The sequence below is a fragment of the Eublepharis macularius genome, chromosome 1, assembly GCF_028583425.1.
Source record: "Eublepharis macularius isolate TG4126 chromosome 1, MPM_Emac_v1.0, whole genome shotgun sequence".
Classification (NCBI taxonomy): domain Eukaryota; kingdom Metazoa; phylum Chordata; class Lepidosauria; order Squamata; family Eublepharidae; genus Eublepharis; species Eublepharis macularius.
In genome coordinates this window covers 34,524,449-34,541,854 of record NC_072790.1, presented here as the reverse complement: position 1 = coordinate 34,541,854, position 17,406 = coordinate 34,524,449, and the positions used below count along the sequence as shown (strand labels likewise).

General features: G+C 41.6%; 1 protein-coding gene across 2 annotated transcripts; it reads right to left on the bottom strand.

Annotated features, from left to right (window-relative positions):
* Positions 1-447: 447 nt before the first annotated feature.
* On the bottom strand, positions 448-17,300 carry TRMT6 (tRNA methyltransferase 6 non-catalytic subunit). Of its 2 annotated transcripts, none has more exons than XM_054981663.1 (11): positions 16,815-17,300; positions 13,777-13,904; positions 12,541-12,650; positions 10,737-10,828; positions 10,569-10,652; positions 8,720-8,844; positions 5,523-5,884; positions 4,892-4,977; positions 3,161-3,263; positions 2,993-3,079; positions 448-1,305 (listed from the first exon to the last, which is right to left on the bottom strand). In XM_054981663.1, exons 1-11 carry the CDS (start codon positions 16,919-16,921, stop codon positions 1,144-1,146), a joined length of 1,446 nt encoding a protein of 481 aa, XP_054837638.1. In that variant the 5' UTR covers positions 16,922-17,300; the 3' UTR covers positions 448-1,143. The 2 variants fall into 2 exon arrangements, with proteins under 2 accessions (XP_054837638.1, XP_054837647.1); XM_054981672.1 differs by having other exon boundaries at positions 5,529-5,884.
* Positions 17,301-17,406: the final 106 nt, after the last annotated feature.

The window sequence follows — 17,406 nt, the reverse complement described above, 5'->3', positions numbered from 1 at the left end:
TTTGACTTCAGAGAAAAAGGAAGTTCAAAAAACTGACCTACACCATCCAACATGATTTGTTACTTTATATCATTAGAATCAATTGCTGGTAATTAACTGCCCCTCTCCACCAAAATACCTGTTGGCCTATCTCCTTCCACTGTGATCAGTCAAATTTGAAGTCTTCTACCAGCCTGAGGGGCATCCTCCAGCTTGTGGATCTTTCTCTAGTAGAAGAGCCACACTAGTTGAAGGCTCCCGAGGGTGACGGAAGGCTTCATACTCAACTCAGCAGAGTAGCAGGCCCCAATGAATAACGATTATATCCTCCCTCCAAATCCTCAGAGGGGCTTACAATAAAAGAAACTCAGTACCAAAAATAGTATGTCCACGTTTCTCTCCTATCAACATGTTTTCACGCTCAAAAGAAAATCACTCTTGTATTAGAAAAAAGATCCTCAGAATTTATTGAAATGCAGATTTACAGATCATAAATTCTACATAATACAAAAGTTGTCACTTTTTTTTTTAAAAAAGGAAAGAGGCAAACCAACGTTCATGAAAGAATAGCAAAAAATGAATGACTGGTATTTTGAAATTTACAACACACACCCAAGGTTTCTTAGTCCTTGCATTCAAAAGTAAAGGGTAAAAAAATAGGATGTTCTCATGTCAAGAGTCCTATATGTTCATCTGCAATGAACTTGCATGATTTTGCAATACTAATTTCACCTTGTAAAAAGGTGTCAGAGGCAGGTGCAAGTCACAATTTTGTCATCAAAAGCAGGTGCCAGTGGAATTAGAAATAATGCTCTTGCATAAATTCAAATCTTATTACTTATAACAGAATGGAAGAACCCAACCATTTTTGCAGCATCTCTAGAAAGACTATGGTTTATGATCCCCCATTTTTTTCACTACCTGAACTTTAAAATAGACGTTTGAAACTATGGCACTACAGAAGCCTGGATTGGTTTGGACAGCAAAGCATTCTACTGTTTAAAAGCCTCTTTTCAGCTGGTAGCCATTCCTGAAATACATTTCCTCTGTTTCCGGCAGCAACTGCAAGGCATGTACATTCTTCTGTGCTCTTAAACAGAGTTAGCAATAGAACACAACGCAGTTCATGTCCTAAGGAATTAAAGGAAACATCTTCTTTAAGTGTTAGGGGTCTTGAAGTTTACGTTTTTTGGATGCTGGTTCTTCGGTTTTCTGTTCTGAGCAGTCATCAGTTTTTAGATTCTCGTTTATTACAGTGATGCCTGTCAACAGGTACCCTCCGCCGCCACTCATTGTCAATTTGGGATGACTTCGATCTGGCAAGATCTTTACAAAGAACAAAAAATAGTACACATAGTATCACCAAAAAGAGGAAAGCCCCTTAGGGTTGGATCCTAGCTAGAGATGGGCACGAACAGAGAAAAAAAACCCCCAAACATGATGTTTGTTGCCATCCACGAATAGGGACTCACGAACACTTATGAGCATGACCTGTTCACAAACATGTTCATGGTTGGCTGTTCGTGGGGGCCAGCAGGCTCTCTTCCAGCCATCATCCAAGTTTGGTCAAAATCCCTACCGCACCACTCCCAGAAACCTGACCTGAGCAGGCAGCAGGAAAGGTACCAATAATAAGTGATAGCTTGGCTCAGAGCCTGGCAGCAGCCCTGGAACCTGAAGGGGTAGATCCCTATCCCACCACACACAAAGAAAATTCAAGCTCCAATGCACTCTATCAAAATGCCAACAGCAGCTGTCTCTCCGTCTCCACTGCCAAAGCTGGGAGCCCCCCTCCCCCCGGTCTTTGCTCCCTTGTAACAAATTTGGAGCTCCACACTTGAAAGGAAGACCTGCCTATCAAGCTAAATTGGGCTTAGACTGGGGTTTCCAGGGCAACAGCAGGAGTTCAGACAATCCCTGTCTAAGTTGCCAAGGGAATTGATTGCAGGTGCCAGACTGTCTGGCTTAATGAACAGCAATGAACGAGGCTTGCAACATCCACCTGTTCGTTTAAGAACAGGGCCTCACGAACAGCTTGTTCACGAACAGCAGATTGGGCTGTTCATGGCTTTTTTTTTGTTTGTATTTCTGTTTGTGCCCATCTCTAATCGTAGCAGCTTTTCCTCTCAATCTTACTTGATTCCCCTGTTCATTACTTTTGTCCACGCTGCACCCATGAACTTCAGCATAATCTTTTTGGGAGGTCAAAGGGACTCTCTCCTCTCTGTTGCCACCAGAAAAAGCTGATAGGATCCAACCCTTATTCTACAAGGTCAATATTCTTCACCTTTTAGAGAATGTACAGCAATGTATTTATGTACAATCTGAGTATTCAACAGTTGGGCACTGTTACAGAAGCTGGAGAACGTGTGTCAGAATGACATCACAGAGGTTCCAGAAAATTGTCAACACCATTTTGAAAATACTGGCAGGGAACTGCCAAGTGCATGTAGTAGTGCATAATCAAAACAGGAGGCAGCCCAACCTTTCACTTGGTTCACTAGAAAATAGGTAATTGTGATGATGCACACCCTGCCTTACATGGATGTTTATTTAAGCCAAGAACTATCTACTTAAGCTCATAGTTACCCCACCCCCAAAAACTGGGCAAAGGGGGACCCTTCCCAAGCCTGCCACCTAAGTTCTTTTTAGCGGGAGATTCTGGGAATAGAATCTGGGATCTTCTGTCCGAAAAACAAATGCTCTAGCACTGAAACTCCTCCACAACATTTTTTTGCTGGTTTGAGAAAACTCTAGGCCACACAGAAGCCAGGGAACTACGGAATGCCTCACTCAATAGCCATGGGTTTCTGTTTGCTATAACCATGACCCCAGAGTTCGCCTTACTCCATTTTTTTCAGAATAATAATATATAACATAATTTTTTCTTGCTTGGACTAAGAGCAGCCTTCATTTTTTGAGAATGATGCCTGATAAAACATTTACTGTATCTGCGATCTGGAGCTGAGAGATTGGGGGAAAGTAATCAACTTCCTCATTCACATTTCCTTACCTGATAGTTGCGTAACCAGGTTTCGGAAAGCTTCAGGTTAACAACCCCGCCTTTCTCTCTCAGTTTTGTGTAGCATTCCAGTAATGGCTAAAAGATAAAGGGGGGAAATGGTTAAATGAACTCGCTTGGAAACTTTGATGAGAAAAAAGAAAATTGTATTGGATTCACCTCTTTATATTGGCAGTAGACAACAAAAGGCCTCGAGGGAGCAACGAATTCTAATAACGAGAGCAATAAAGGCGCTGGATGGAATCGACTGGCTACAATTAAACTGCAAGAGAAAGTTGTGCACAGGTTAGCTCTATTCCCCAAAACATCAGTTAAGAGAATAATGGCTTGTGTCCTTCAGTCTGCTTTCACCTATGGTCAGGCACTTTTGGATACCTCTGGGAGGGAATGATTTTTCAAATTCCTCCCTCCCATAGCAGATCCTCGCCTTTACCGTGTTGTTCATGCATGCCCTTTGGTCCCCAAAAGCAGAACTGGAGGTGGGGGGGGGCAGGGGAGGAGACTCAGCAGCTGAAGGAATGAGGTGAGAAAACCCTGTTCCTTGAGCATCATTGCTGATTAGATAAAGAAAGGCGATTTCTAAGTGAAGTTAATATCCTGGCCTTACTAATTTTTGTTCTGGAACAGAGACTGAGCAATACCGAATGCATTTGTGGCCTGAGGAACACTCTCTGAGGAACCTCAAACTACTTAGTGGCCAGCTCCAGGGAAGTGATAAAATCTCTTTGAAAGCCACTGATGCACACACGGATTATTAAATCTCACCCAATACGGAAAAAGGAGTACTCAAGAAGGGAGGAATTTCAGTCACAATACCACTGGAAGCAAGCAAAGTTAGAAAAACATCACACACAAGATTGGTAAATCCAGAATTATTGTTTAGAATACTTTGAAGATGGTCTGGGTAGAGGAATGAGTGTACATGTATACATAAAATAACCATATGTTATGTTTGGGTGGGAAATACAACCCGAAGTGTTTGCTGTTTGAATTTGGACAAAGAGGTGAGATCACTGGTCCTGGATGTAGCAGGATGGCAAGAAGTTGGGGCGGGCGGGGGGGAGCCGCAGGGATCCTTGGAAATCTACTGCTGGATTGCTTCTATTCGGGTCTGCTTATGTAATTGTAAATTAATCAGGAAGATACCAAAAGTCTTTAGAGCTTTCTATCTCAAGAAAACTTAAGGTGACGATACTCTTGGATTTCCAAATGTTCAGGCAGAAGGGTAGCACTTAACAATATTTATAGCTTAGTGGAGGACTGTTCTGTCCTCAAAGATCACTGCATGGATGGTACTGAATAAGGGGATGAAGTCTTTAAGGAAGGATTTAAGGTAGATCGAGAGGCCACTATGCCAAAGGCAGGCCAGGAAACATCAAAATAGTGCAAATGCTGTGAGAGACTGTGTAGTGCATAGGTTAGAATGTCAGAATAGACTCTGGGTGACCTTGGGCCACTTTCAACCTAGGCTGATTCCACACACGTTGGATAATGCACTTTCAATGCACTTTATCAATCGTTTGAGGTGGATTTTTTGTTCCGCACACAAAAAAATCCGTTCCAGATTATCTATAAAGAGGGCTGGAAGTGCATTATGCAACGTATGCGGAATCACTCCTAGTCTAGCAGGGAAGATATTGGGGGAGGAAATGGGGCAGTCTCAGGAAGAGGCTGAAGCGATGGGTGAAACACGAGAGTGAGATGGGGCAATCCAGGGCATGGGCACTGTTGACTTGCACCTCCAGAACCGAGTACTGAGAGACCACAAAAGACAGACTGACCTGTTCTGCTTTGCCGGAAACCTACCTTGATCTATTCTATTTGACTTTCTGAAATGAAAATAAGACACTGCTTCGGGAAAAGTATTTAGTCTTATGTAATCAAACTTACCCATCAGCATCTTTGTCTTTCAACAAAGCTGCGGCTTCTGTCAACTTTTTCCTCCTTTCCTCTTGTTTCCTTTGTTTGTCATGCATCTGAGAAGAACATAATTGAGGGTTGGGTTTTTTTTAGATATTTTAAGCAGCGATACAGGAGCTACAGGAAATCTTTTTATGAAACTTTATGGATACCCCTACACAGAAAACAAATCATTTGCATGATGCTCTTGCTAATTTATTTTTAAACAATAAGAGTGGCCTGGGTATATGTTGTTATGTTCACGTCTTGCCATTTTCTTGTCATGATGGGGAGGAGTAGGATTGTGGGTCGCTGTATAATGTGCCGTCTCTATCATTAAAACAGAATTGTTGTGGGAGGCAAGAGATTCTCCAGTAGTTGCCATAAATAAATAAATAAATAAATAAATAAATAAATAAATAAATAAATACAAGTATGAATAAGCCCCTGAAAGAACTATGAGAGCATTCGGAGTTCTCTCAAAAGGTCCTGACGTCAACCTTAAACCAGGATAACACAAGAACTGAAGCTACACGGTCTCTTTGCAGTCAGTGTTCACTGGTTGGATGGATTCTTAAAATTAAAACATTTCTACAGCATGGAAGAAAACTAGTTACTCAACTCTTACAGTAGTCTTTGTTTTATCGTTTCCCAATGCTTCCCCATCACTAGGAAGATCCGCCATTTCTTGCTCTTCAGGCTGACAGGACTCCATCGGTATCTCGGTGCCGCACTCCGTATCTGCTTCTTGTACGGAAAGTTGCTTTTCATCCAGCGATCTGTCGTCTTCGTCTGCCAGCGGTGTGCTCCCTTCGGTTTCTGAAGATGATGCCTCAAAAGAGAATGTTCCAGAGAGAAGACTTCCCACTTTGCTGAGAGGGAACTCGTAAAGTTTCTGGAAAAAGGACTCCGGAAACCCAAAACAGTTTGTGGCTGCTCGAACGACTCCACCTCCTGGGTACATCTGAATAATGGACCCATAACCTGCAAACAAGGGTCACCGTTAACTTCATATTCATCTAAAGTCTGCTGCAGTGCAATAATCTCTAGCTAACGCCCTGCATATACATGAATATGTGAAGACGTGAAGCTGCCTTCTCCTAAATCAGACCTTTGGTCCATCGAAGTATGGTCTATTCAGACTGGCTGCACCTCTCCAGTGTCTCAGGTGAAGGCATTTCACATCAAATACTACCTGATCCCTTTACCTGGAGACACTGTGGATTGAACTGGTGACCTTCTGAATACCAAGCAGACGCTCTGTCACTGAGCCGCAGCCCCTCCACTGTGCATACTCAAAGGATAGAAAAGAGTCCACTGTGCATACTCAGGGGATGGCTGCAAGATCAAGTGATGACTTGCGTGCAAACAGAAATGAAACTTTATAGTAGTTTCTCATCTTTTTGAATAATGCTTTTCAATGGGGACAGTTCATATAATAACCTAAGCCTCAGCAATTCAGTAAGAGCTCAAGCGACATATATACGTCAATAAACAGGCACCATAGGAAGTCCCACTGACAACTGATATGAACAACAGGAAGGTTTTTGGGACTGAACATAATATTTAATGGGCTGGATCCGATGACTCCCTTCCGCTAAGTGAGAAGCACTCCTCTGACAGAATGTCTCCTTCTAACACAGAAAGGCTCCACACTTAATAGAGAAGGAAGATTCGAGTCCAGTAGTGCCTTAAAGACCAAGAAGATTTCCTGGGTATAAGCTTTCAAGAGTCAAAACTGCCTTCATCAGATACCTTCAGATGACGAAGGGAGCTTTGACTCTCAAAAGCATCTATCTTGAAAATCTCAATGGAAATCTACTGCAAACCGCCACAGCTCACTGCTTGACTCTTACTAGAAGGGAACCAACTGGATTCAACGCTTCCATTAATGCAGCAACTTGAAATTTCAAGCCCAATGAAACAAAGATTGCCAATAGAGCAGTCTACAGAAAGATGGGGGAAATTTGGTCTTCCAACGCCTATACCTCAAAGTCAATTGTCACTAAGATGCAAACCTACAAAATAGTTAACAGATGGTGTATGACTCCAAAGAAAAAATCCCAGATCTCTTCCTCATCTTCGCCTAATTGCCGGAAAGATTGAGGAGAAGAAGGAGATTTTGCCCTCTGCTGGTGGAGGTGTAAGCACATAGAAAAATTCTGGAAAGAAGTGCTAAAGGAAATCCGAAAAATAACAGGGTATGAAATTCCTCTGGCACCAGAAATTATCCTGTTAGATCAATGGGATAATTGGCAGACCCATATTCCCGCATTAAGGAGAGACCTAATAACCACCTTACTGGTGGCTGCAAAGAGTGCAATAGGTACGCTTTGGAAATCTTAAGGCTACCCCCTCAATTGACAGCTGGCATAAAAAAATTTGGGACCATTTTATATCGGAAAAGTTGTATGATAAAATCTATCAAGTAGAACACTTTCCAAGAACAACTAATTTTATGGAGAAATGGTTTCCATTTTTTGAATACCTGGAATGTAACAGCTCCTTACCCGGCTTTAAAATTTTTCATACATATGCAAATATATAAGTTATCTATTAGTTTCATAGAGTAATTGGTGAACTTTGTAAGAAATCCCTCCCTCTGTTAGATCAGCTATAATTCCTTATACTGTAATAACCTGTACTTTGTATAATTATTACTTATTATTAGCATAGAGTTCTTGTGAGTTGTAAATCTTTGTATATTTAATCGTTGTTTATTACTTGTGCATTTTGTGACTTTATGCATGTTTTTAAATTTGTGTGTGTTTATAGTTTAACAGTTTATAGCTGTGTTTTATAGTTTTAATAAAATTGTAATAATTAAAAAAATGAATGCAGCAACTCTGTGCAAGGCTCTTTACTGCCTCCTGCTTCCCAGTGTACCCACTTGTGCCCCCAAAGGGCTTGGTGGGGGGGGGGGGTCTCAGAAACACAGAGGAATGTAGGATGGGAGAAACAGGCAGAAATCTCACCCCACAAAAGGTTCTGCTGTGTTTTCAAAAGCTGCTCCGCTTGTGCAAGTGTGAAGAGGGATTCCTGCGAATTCTGGCTTCTTAAAGCAGGCCTCCTCTCCCCAAGCATCCCACACAGTTCTCAAGGGTCCCCTGACACTTAGCAGCAGTTTTTCAGAGACAGCAAAATTCCCTTCCAATAACTCCCTCCATTTGCGGAAGGCCTGGATCCAACCCTATGGTTATGATCCCAAGAAAAATGAAACAAGTTCTACAAGCCCCTGAGTGACTGCGGACTTGTTTATAGCTGCACATCCCATTTTAAAACTACAGGGAGTTTCAAAAGCCGTTTGGTTTATCAACGGGGCTCTACTACCCAGTGGAAAAAATCCACTGGGAACGGCTCAGCTCTCAACCATATCTAAAGTAACTCCAAGTCCTGGAATAACTGAATCAACAACACCATGCTGCCATTCTTAAAACAACTATTCACAAGTGACCAGTCTGGGGCAGTGAGCGATTACTTACAGCAGGAACAAAAAGGGTCTTCCAGTTGCTTATTCTACACACGTGAACTTCTCAGACAAAATGCAAAGCAAGGGGGAAGTGAGTGACAGACCTGAGATTTGGTCAACGGCTTAACGATTTCACACTTCTTGGGGACTCGACTAATGAATTAGGGCTGCACATTTTTGGTCCAAATGCTGTGCATTTGAAAAGTGCTTTTCCAACACGAATGCCTTACGCGCATAAGAAAACCAAAGGTCAAATACATGTTCTATAAAATGATGCTTTCATTTTAACGCTTGTGCTCTCATTCCAAAAGAAGCCAGTATCTAGGAACCGTGAGGCTGCCTTTTCTTACCTCCCATCCGTTCCATTGCTGCGCCCAGCACCAATCCTGCACAGGTCTCCATTATGATCATCTTATTCCCGGCATGGACGTTTCCCCAAGTCAACATTTGGGCTAGAGTATCATATCGTAAATGGCTAGAAAAAGAAGACATCTTACTCTCAGAGAGACAGTAAAATAGTTTGTTGCATGGATCAATTAATAATTCAGCTTTAGTAATAATGGTTCTTTGTGAGGAACACAGTAAGACATAGCCAAGCCCAAGACTTAAGTGGGTGAGAAATAAGGGTTGGGCCAATAATGTCTACCCACGGTCTGCAAAGCGCTTTTTCTAACAGGGAGGTTATCATCATAAAGAACTATACAATTCCAGCTCAAGTAAACAGAGGAAAACAGCAATAATATTTCCTAAGCCCTCAGGAACAAGAAGGAGAACAGATATTAAACATTTCACTGTGAAACATTACAATACTGAAGACTTCCTTTTATGGGACGTACCACGTGTTAAACATGGATCCCTGTTATCAGCCTGTTATTTAAAGGCATGTTGACTCATACTACTGATTTCAGATCAGCAAAAAAAACAACAGGTTGATAGGAATCCAAAATCTAAAAATATGAATTTCTGAGTTTGCACAAACTGTTGCCAGGCTGCTATAGGTAAACAGGAGTGTTACACACGTTCTATTAAACAATGAGAGTGTGTAACATGAAAAGCGGACCAGTGTGATTTTTGCACTCTCAGGGTATACAGATGTCTACAAAATGTTTGATATTTCACCCTTATTCTCCAAAATGAAAATCTCTAAGTAGAGCGCAATAAACTTCATTTGTAACATTCTCTGAAGTATGCACTGGTGTATGTGTATTTCCATAAAAGCAGAAATTTGGGACTGTCAGTATCTCCTGGGTCCTAGACTGTAAGCATATACTTTCCTCTTAAGAAAGCCAATGAGACTGTCATTGTTCAAAGTTTCAGCGTGTGGCAGGCTATGAGACAAATCCTGGGTGATGGGGTGGAAAGTGCCCTCAAGTTACAGCTGATTTATGGCAACCCCTGCTGGAGTTTTCAAGGCAAGAGACTAATAGAGGCAGTTTGCCATTGCCTGCCTCTGCAACCCTGGTCTTCATTGGAGATCTCCCATACAATTACTAACCAAGGCCAACATTGCTTAGCTTCTGAGATCTGACAAGATCAGGCTTGTCTGGGCTATCCATTTCAGGGCAAGATCCCAGGACATTTGGATAATTTCACAGGTTACTCTGGGATTTACAACAGCCAAACAAGCAATAAAAACTTACTGACTTCTACAGTTGTCAAATTAATTTGAATATCTAGATCCAGAACTCTCTCTTTTTAGATTTTGTCTACAAACACTCAAACCATGTTGCAAGAGATATGCCTCAAATTCCACAACCTTGCATGTGTTTCCCAAACCAGTTCAGCCAAGGACAGAGAGGTGATCTACTCTACACATTTTTCAGAATGTACAGTCTTCCAGATCATAAATATTCAGACAGTTGTTGAGAAATAACATAAGCTTCTCCAATAAACCCAATATATTTGATACGTTCTAACTATTTTTGTCAAGCCAAAAATGGAGACTGTTCTAGTCTGTCATGTAACCACTTCCTTGTCCATTATGTCTTTTAAAGTATGACTAAATTTGTTATTAATCCTGAAAGCACTATAAATCCTCATTGCGCAGGTTCCCCACAGTTGCCAGAAGAAAGCAAGATTTGCTGCCCTTATCAATCTCAAGCAAGTCTATTTTTTAATATAGATCACAGTGTTTCAAGGAGAGATTTTGGAGTTTAACAGACCAGGTTTCCGAAAACACTGAAAAAAATTAAGCCTTACTTGATTTTTCCTGGTTCTCTTGCATAGTACATTGTTGAAAGAATTCGGGTAGACGGCTTTATGATTGTAATGACTGCCTCATACCTGCAAACAAATCACAGCAATGATATTAAAATGGCAAATGATCCATCAGCCACTAAATACTCTGTTTTCTACTACTGAACTTACTTTTTCTTCTTTTTCTTTATGTATTTATCTTGGGCAAATTCTGTCTTGTCTCTGAATGTGGCACTGTTTTCTATCAGCTGCTGAACGATTTCCTTTAGGGAAGAGAATTTTAAATCATTTTTCTGTATAATATAAGTCTGCTTTTAAAAAAAGATTCACTTGAAAATCGTAAGACAGGTAAGCAGTTTCTAATGCAAGTTAATATTTGTGGTTGATGACATGGGGTTGGCCCTAACCTGGATGGCCCAGGCTAACCTGATCTCATCAGATCTCAGAAGCTAAGCAGGGCTGGCCTTGATTAGTACCTGGATGGGAGACCATCAAAGAAGTCCAAGATTGCTATATAAAGGCAGGTAATGACAAAGCACCTCTGAATGATCTCTTACCCATGGGATCACTACAACTTGGTTGTAACTTGACAGCATGTTACACACACACTGGGTCACTATTCTGCCAATGTAACAGCAATTATGAAGGCAGAGAGGCACTTTCACTGCTGGAGGAAAAGATGGTGACATGCACACACACACCCCGCCTGCAGACCCATACACTGACACACACACCCTCCACTGTTCCTGAGGGTCCCTTGGATTTCTTTGAGGGTTTAACTTTATCGGCGGTACTTCGGTACCCATGAAGCTTTGCAGTGAATTTTTGGGGTACTGAATTTCAGCTAATACGACTCAACTTGGGAGAATTTGAGGGGGCAGGCTGCAAGTAATATAATATAATATTTACTCAAATGCAAGACTATGTTTTTTCACATGTATGCCATCAAAAATTAAAAAGAGGGGTCATTTCACATTCATATACAAGTTACTGATATACACAATAATATATATGTCTGTGTGCATCGTCTGTAATATTTTAAGGGAGTTGCCTTACATTCAGGGTTGTCTGTCTTTTCAGTAAATATGGTAACAAAGTAAGAGTACAAGTTTTAAAAATTGGCAATAGTGCAAAAAAACAAAAACAGAAAAACCCCAACCAGCTACCTTCCTTTTCCAAAGGCACTGAGGCACATAAGCTACAAATACTCTTAGAGTAGCCTGAGGGTGAGTTCCCACAGAAACAGAGAGCTAAGCTACAAGAGACAAATTACACAAGGAGGAGCACATGAAGGGAGTTGCAACGTTAGCCGTGAAGCTGAGTTTTAAAAGAGTTCAGAAGGCGTTGTCAATTTCCCCTCTCTACAGAGCCCTGAGATGGCTGCTCAGAGGGTTTATTTCCTCTTTGCCTGTTAGAAGGGGAAGTGAAACTGACAGCGCCGTCCTGGAGGCAAAAAGGAAATTAACAGACCCTCTGAGGAGCATCTCCCTGGCTCTGTAGAGAAGGGAAATTAACAAAGCCTTCCTATCACTCTTAAAACTCAGCTTCCTGGCTAACATTGTGACTCCCTTCATGTACTGCTCCTCGTGTAATTCATCTCTTGTAGCTTGGCTCTGAGTCACTGGTTCCTTCTAGGGGACATGAAAAGGCTCCTTCTTTAAGGTTATGGCTTATGGTCATGTGCCAATGTGCCTGGCTAGCCCGTGGATAGATGGGTAAAGGATATGGTATGGGAGAAGATGGATTGTGCCAACTTTTTCTTCTCATTAAGAGGGATTCTCTTAACACAGACAATTTCCTTATTACATGATTTTCCAAAACAATAGCAATAAAATAGTTTCTCTAAGGAAAAACAGGCAGGCACCCTGGCTTGAAGCTGCGGTGCCATCAGATACTGTAAAACTGCTCAGGTGCAAGTAGGAAAAGTATGAGATGGACCACTAAAGCAACATCACGCGTCCCAAATGATAGTTACCTGTCCTTTAATGCCTTTATCCTTCAAAGCCTTTATATCATCGTGAGTCAGTTTTTGAGATTTTCCATCATCAACTATGTTCCGGTTATCTGTGCCTGCTTCCTTTGTTTCTGAAGAATTAAAAAAAAGTCTGCATTTGTGAGACATTCATGGAGGACTGCCTTCTAAGAACTAAACACAGAAAGTTTAACTCAGAAAACATTACTCCAGGCTTAATGTGGGGTTTTTGTCACCGCTATACTATTGAATTGTACAAGTTGAGCAGTAAATAAATGTTCTTGGAAAGTTCAGTGATAGCATCACAGAACTGAAAAGGCACTATAAGTACAAACAAAAAGATTTTTGAACTAGCCAGAAACATTTCAGCTACACATCAATTTTTTAAAAAAATAGGAAAAGTAAGATATCCAGGAAGGGATAATAAACTTAGGTGCATCTGAAGGCCAAGACTGCATAATAGCAAACGTGTTACTGATTCCTATGACCCATTGAGTTTCATAACAAAGACTCTTCCTCCAGAGCAAAAGGATTGATTTCTTAGAAAATGCTGTACAACACAGTCATACTCGCTATAAAACTGGTAACGAGAGGAGATGAGTTCTCCCCTTCTAAGAAGATAGTTTCAGGTAGGTAGCCATGTTGGTCTACCGTAGAAGAGCAAGATTCGGGTCCAGCAACACCTTAAAGACCAATTTGCTCCTGAGGAGCTCTGACTCTTGAAAGCTCATACCCTGGAAATCTAATTGGTCTTCAAAGTGCTACTGGACCTGAATCTGGCTCCCCTTCTAAGTAATTTTAACAGAGAAAGTGTGTGACAGTTTCATTTAAGAAATATTTATTCTGTCCCCTCGAGGAAAGGACAGCTGGCTGGATCCTCCTCTTCCATTCCAATGGCAGCAAGAACATCTTCTGTCAGTGGAAAGCACTTTGGGAAAATGGAGTTGGCAGCAATTCAGTGATTTAAACAGCACTTATCTAGAATAAATAGCAATAATTTTTGTACACTGTTGAGACTTTCATTTTCTGGATTACTAATCTCTTCTTCATCTTTTTTTTTAGAGCAATACTGAACAGATTTGGAATGTATACAGAACCAAGAAAATGAGCTTATTCTTTGGTTCCAGCTGCCCTAATATTACAGGAACAAAATCATACTTTGGTTAAGAGAAAGACCCAGATATACAGAATTGCATTTACTGTATTTCTGCCAGCAACTGGGAGCCGGCTTTCTCCTACCTGCAGTTGCTTCTTCCACCCTCTTCTTTGGCTGAAGGCTTCCCCCACTAGTCACTTCAAAGGTAGTTCCATAAATATGCCCAATGGCATTATCCAGATAGAACCACTGTTTTTCGAAAATAATTTTTCTGAAAGAAAAATCAGAAGTACATCAATATCCTGCAGTAGTCACATTACTCAATCTCCTAAAAACTAAGCAAAACATGTAAATACCTTCCAGATTACAATGCAAGAAAAAAACCAATCGTCGTAGCTCCTCTAAAATTAATGGAGAAACTACACCCACAATTAATTGTAATCACCATTTGAGTAAAAATTGCTAATTACTGATAGCTTTTAGCACCGCTAACACAGATTCTTTGGGAGGAGGGATGTAATGATTTAAGTGTGTGTGTGTCTTTAAATGCTTGGTGTGGTACAGATGAACAGTGGGGGTAAAAGAGAGGGATGAGTGAGTGAGATGACTGGTTGATGACTGAGAGTGTGGGCAGAGTGAATGCAGTTTTCAGTTACTGAGTGGAGAGAAAAGATCTAGTCTAGGCAAAGCAGGCAACCTGTGTGGAAGCCTGAGGGGATTCTCATTCTAGTTCAGTTAGGCAATGTGTGTGGAAGCCTGAGGGGATTTTCATTCTAGTTCAGTTAGGCAACCTGTGTGGAAGCCTGAGGGGATTTTCATTCTAGTTCAGTTAGGCAATGTGTGTGGAAGCCTGAGGGGATTCTCATTCTAGTTCAGTTAGGCAATGTGTGGAAGCCTGAGGGGATTTTCATTCTAGTTCAGTTAGGCAATGTGTGTGGAAGCCTGAGGGGATTCTCATTCTAGTTCAGTTAGGCAACCTGTGTGGAAGCCTGAGGGGATTTTCATTCTAGTTCAGTTAGGCAATGTGTGGAAGCCTGAGGGGAATTTTCATTCTAGTTCAGTTAGGCAACCTGTGTGGAAGCCTGAGGGGATTTTCATTCTAGTTCAGTTAGGCAATGTGTGTGGAAGCCTGAGGGGATTTTCATTCTAGTTCAGTTAGGCAATGTGTGGAAGCCTGAACTTTGTGTGTCTGTGAGAGAACTTTCATTCTATCTGAAGCAGGCAAACTGTCTGTGCGCACCTGAGAGAGAAAGCTTGTGTATATCTGTATATCTGAGCCTATGAAAAGAAACTTTAAGAACTGAGAACTATCGTAGAAACCATCAAGCTTAAATAATAGTGTGAAACAGATATGCTTCTTGTAAAAATAAAGGTTTATTTTGTTTTTATCTCATCCCAGAGTATGTTATTCCTATGTCCCATTCCTTTCCTCATGGCCACAAAGACAAACGAAGGAGTCTGACGCTTGGGCACGTTATTAAAAGGGAACTTTAAGTTAACTATTTTGGAATATAATTCCTGGTGGCAGCAATCTACCCAGGGGGTGCAAGAAGAGAGTTAAAGGCAAAATTTAAAAGACGAAGAAAGGGGGTCGTAATAAGGGACAGTATGCGCAAAACATATTCAGGACATTCGTATTTACACATGGGCAGTGGACTGCCTGCTTAAGGCAAGTAACAACTGGCCTTGAGCCCAGGACATAGCAGTGGAGAAGAAAGTATGCTCATATGGCTATAATTAATTTAGGAAAACAGTATCATCGTGATTGTTTCAAGAGCATTACTGTGTATCCGTAACAGTGCTGAGATGTAGCTTCCCTGGCGGAAAAACTCAGTGCAAGTCTATCCTGGGTACTGAGCGACAGATGCGGCAGTGGGGTGTTCATGGTAACAGGAGAGGCATCAGAAAGTAAGATAATACAAATATATATTTATGGAGCTGCTTCTGGCCACAGCCTTGGCACTGTTTGTATACACAGCATTTTTGTCACAAGACTGAACACTAATTAGGACAAACGAATGTCCACGATTTACATAAGTATGCCTACCAAAGTATGTGTGAGCACTGATGCTGGTAAGAACTGAAAAGTGAGAGAATGATTTATTTGATTTGCATTCAGCCAATTTGACTTATGGTGTACAGAAATGATACGCTTGCATAACTTAAAGGGGGTGTGGTTCAAGCAACAATTTTGAATGAAAGAATATGCTGGGACTAGGAAAGATGATCTACAGTGAATAATCAACACATGAATACATTGGAAAAGCAGGAACTCATGCAATGTAGCATGGTGTAGTGGTTGGAATGTCAGACTAGGATCCGGGAGACCCAGGTTCAAATCCACACCCTGTCATAGAAGCTCCCTTGGGCCAGTCATACGTTTTTAAACCTAACCTACCTTGCAGGATTACTAGGAGGATAAAACGCAGAAGAGGAAAACAATGTACACTGCTTTAGGTCCCGATTGGGAAGGCAGCATAAAAATGAAATAAACAGATAAATACAACACTGATTTTTCTGTCATCCCTGTATCTTGCATGGCAACAAAGACTATTACATTAATTAGAAAGGTTTCTACCAGGATTGTATCTTCCATTTATGCCTCTGTCCAATAAACAGACTATTTTGATTTCCTCAGTCTTAGAGCACTTGCTTTGCATGCAGGATCAATCCCTGACATCTCCTGTTAGAAGGATCAGGCAGTAAGCGATGGCACAAACTTTCTCTGGAAAGCTGAAATGACTTTGAAATGAAGCCTTAATAATGAAACACCCACAAGATGAGGCAGTGTAGTGTAGTGGCTAGGGTGATCGACTAGGATCTGGGCAACCCAGGTTCTAGTCCCCACTCTGTCATGGAAGCTTGCTGGGTGTCCTTGGAGTAGTCACCTACTTTCAGCCTGACCTACCTCACAGGGCTGTTGGAGGAGAGAAGAATGAGAAACACAGCATCAAATGTCTTAACTGTGGATTATACTGTATTGACTTGCATGGTGCAATCTGCCTTGGTTCTCGGTGAGAAAGGCAGACTACAAATAACAACAACAATAATAACAATAATAAGGCAGAATAAATAAAGGATGCTTGTGCTGAGAGAGTCTCTCTCTGTTTTAGATATAAGGGAGGCTGAACAGTAAAGGGAAGCTAGCCAGCCTAGGAATCTGTTCCTTATTTCCCCTTACCTTCGTTTCAACACAGAAACCGCTTTGAAGACTTCGTCCCGCTTGAGCACAGCGCAGTCCCCTTCGCGGATCACGTTGAGGGGACCCGATGTCGGGCTCTCCGCCATGAGCTACACACGCGCGGCGCCCCTCCGCTTCTTTCCCCAGCTGAGGCAGCAGCCCCTTCACCCGGCGCCGGCTCACGCTCCTCGGAAACAGAAAGTGCCTCCTCCGCGCATGCGCCAACGGGACGGAACTGAAGACCTCAACCGCCGGGTTTCTCTATATGGTTTCGCCTCCATTTTGAAGCTGAAGGACTTCCTCCTGTAAAGGACGCATGCGCAATGGCTATTCTAACTTTAAAAAAAAGTTTTAATATTATCTGTTTGAGCGTCTAAGAAAATAATGGCTAATAGCAAAAAGTGAAAAGAATATTTCCGTACTATATGACCGAGGTTACTCCAACCTATCCCTACGCTCTTACTTGGTGGCTAAGAAAAACACAACTGCGCATGTCGTCGGGTAACACCAAGGCCTTTTCTCCCTGGGTGCCTATGAGAGATGCGGGCATCACAATAAAGCCATGAACTACGCATGCGTCCCGGGAACCTCC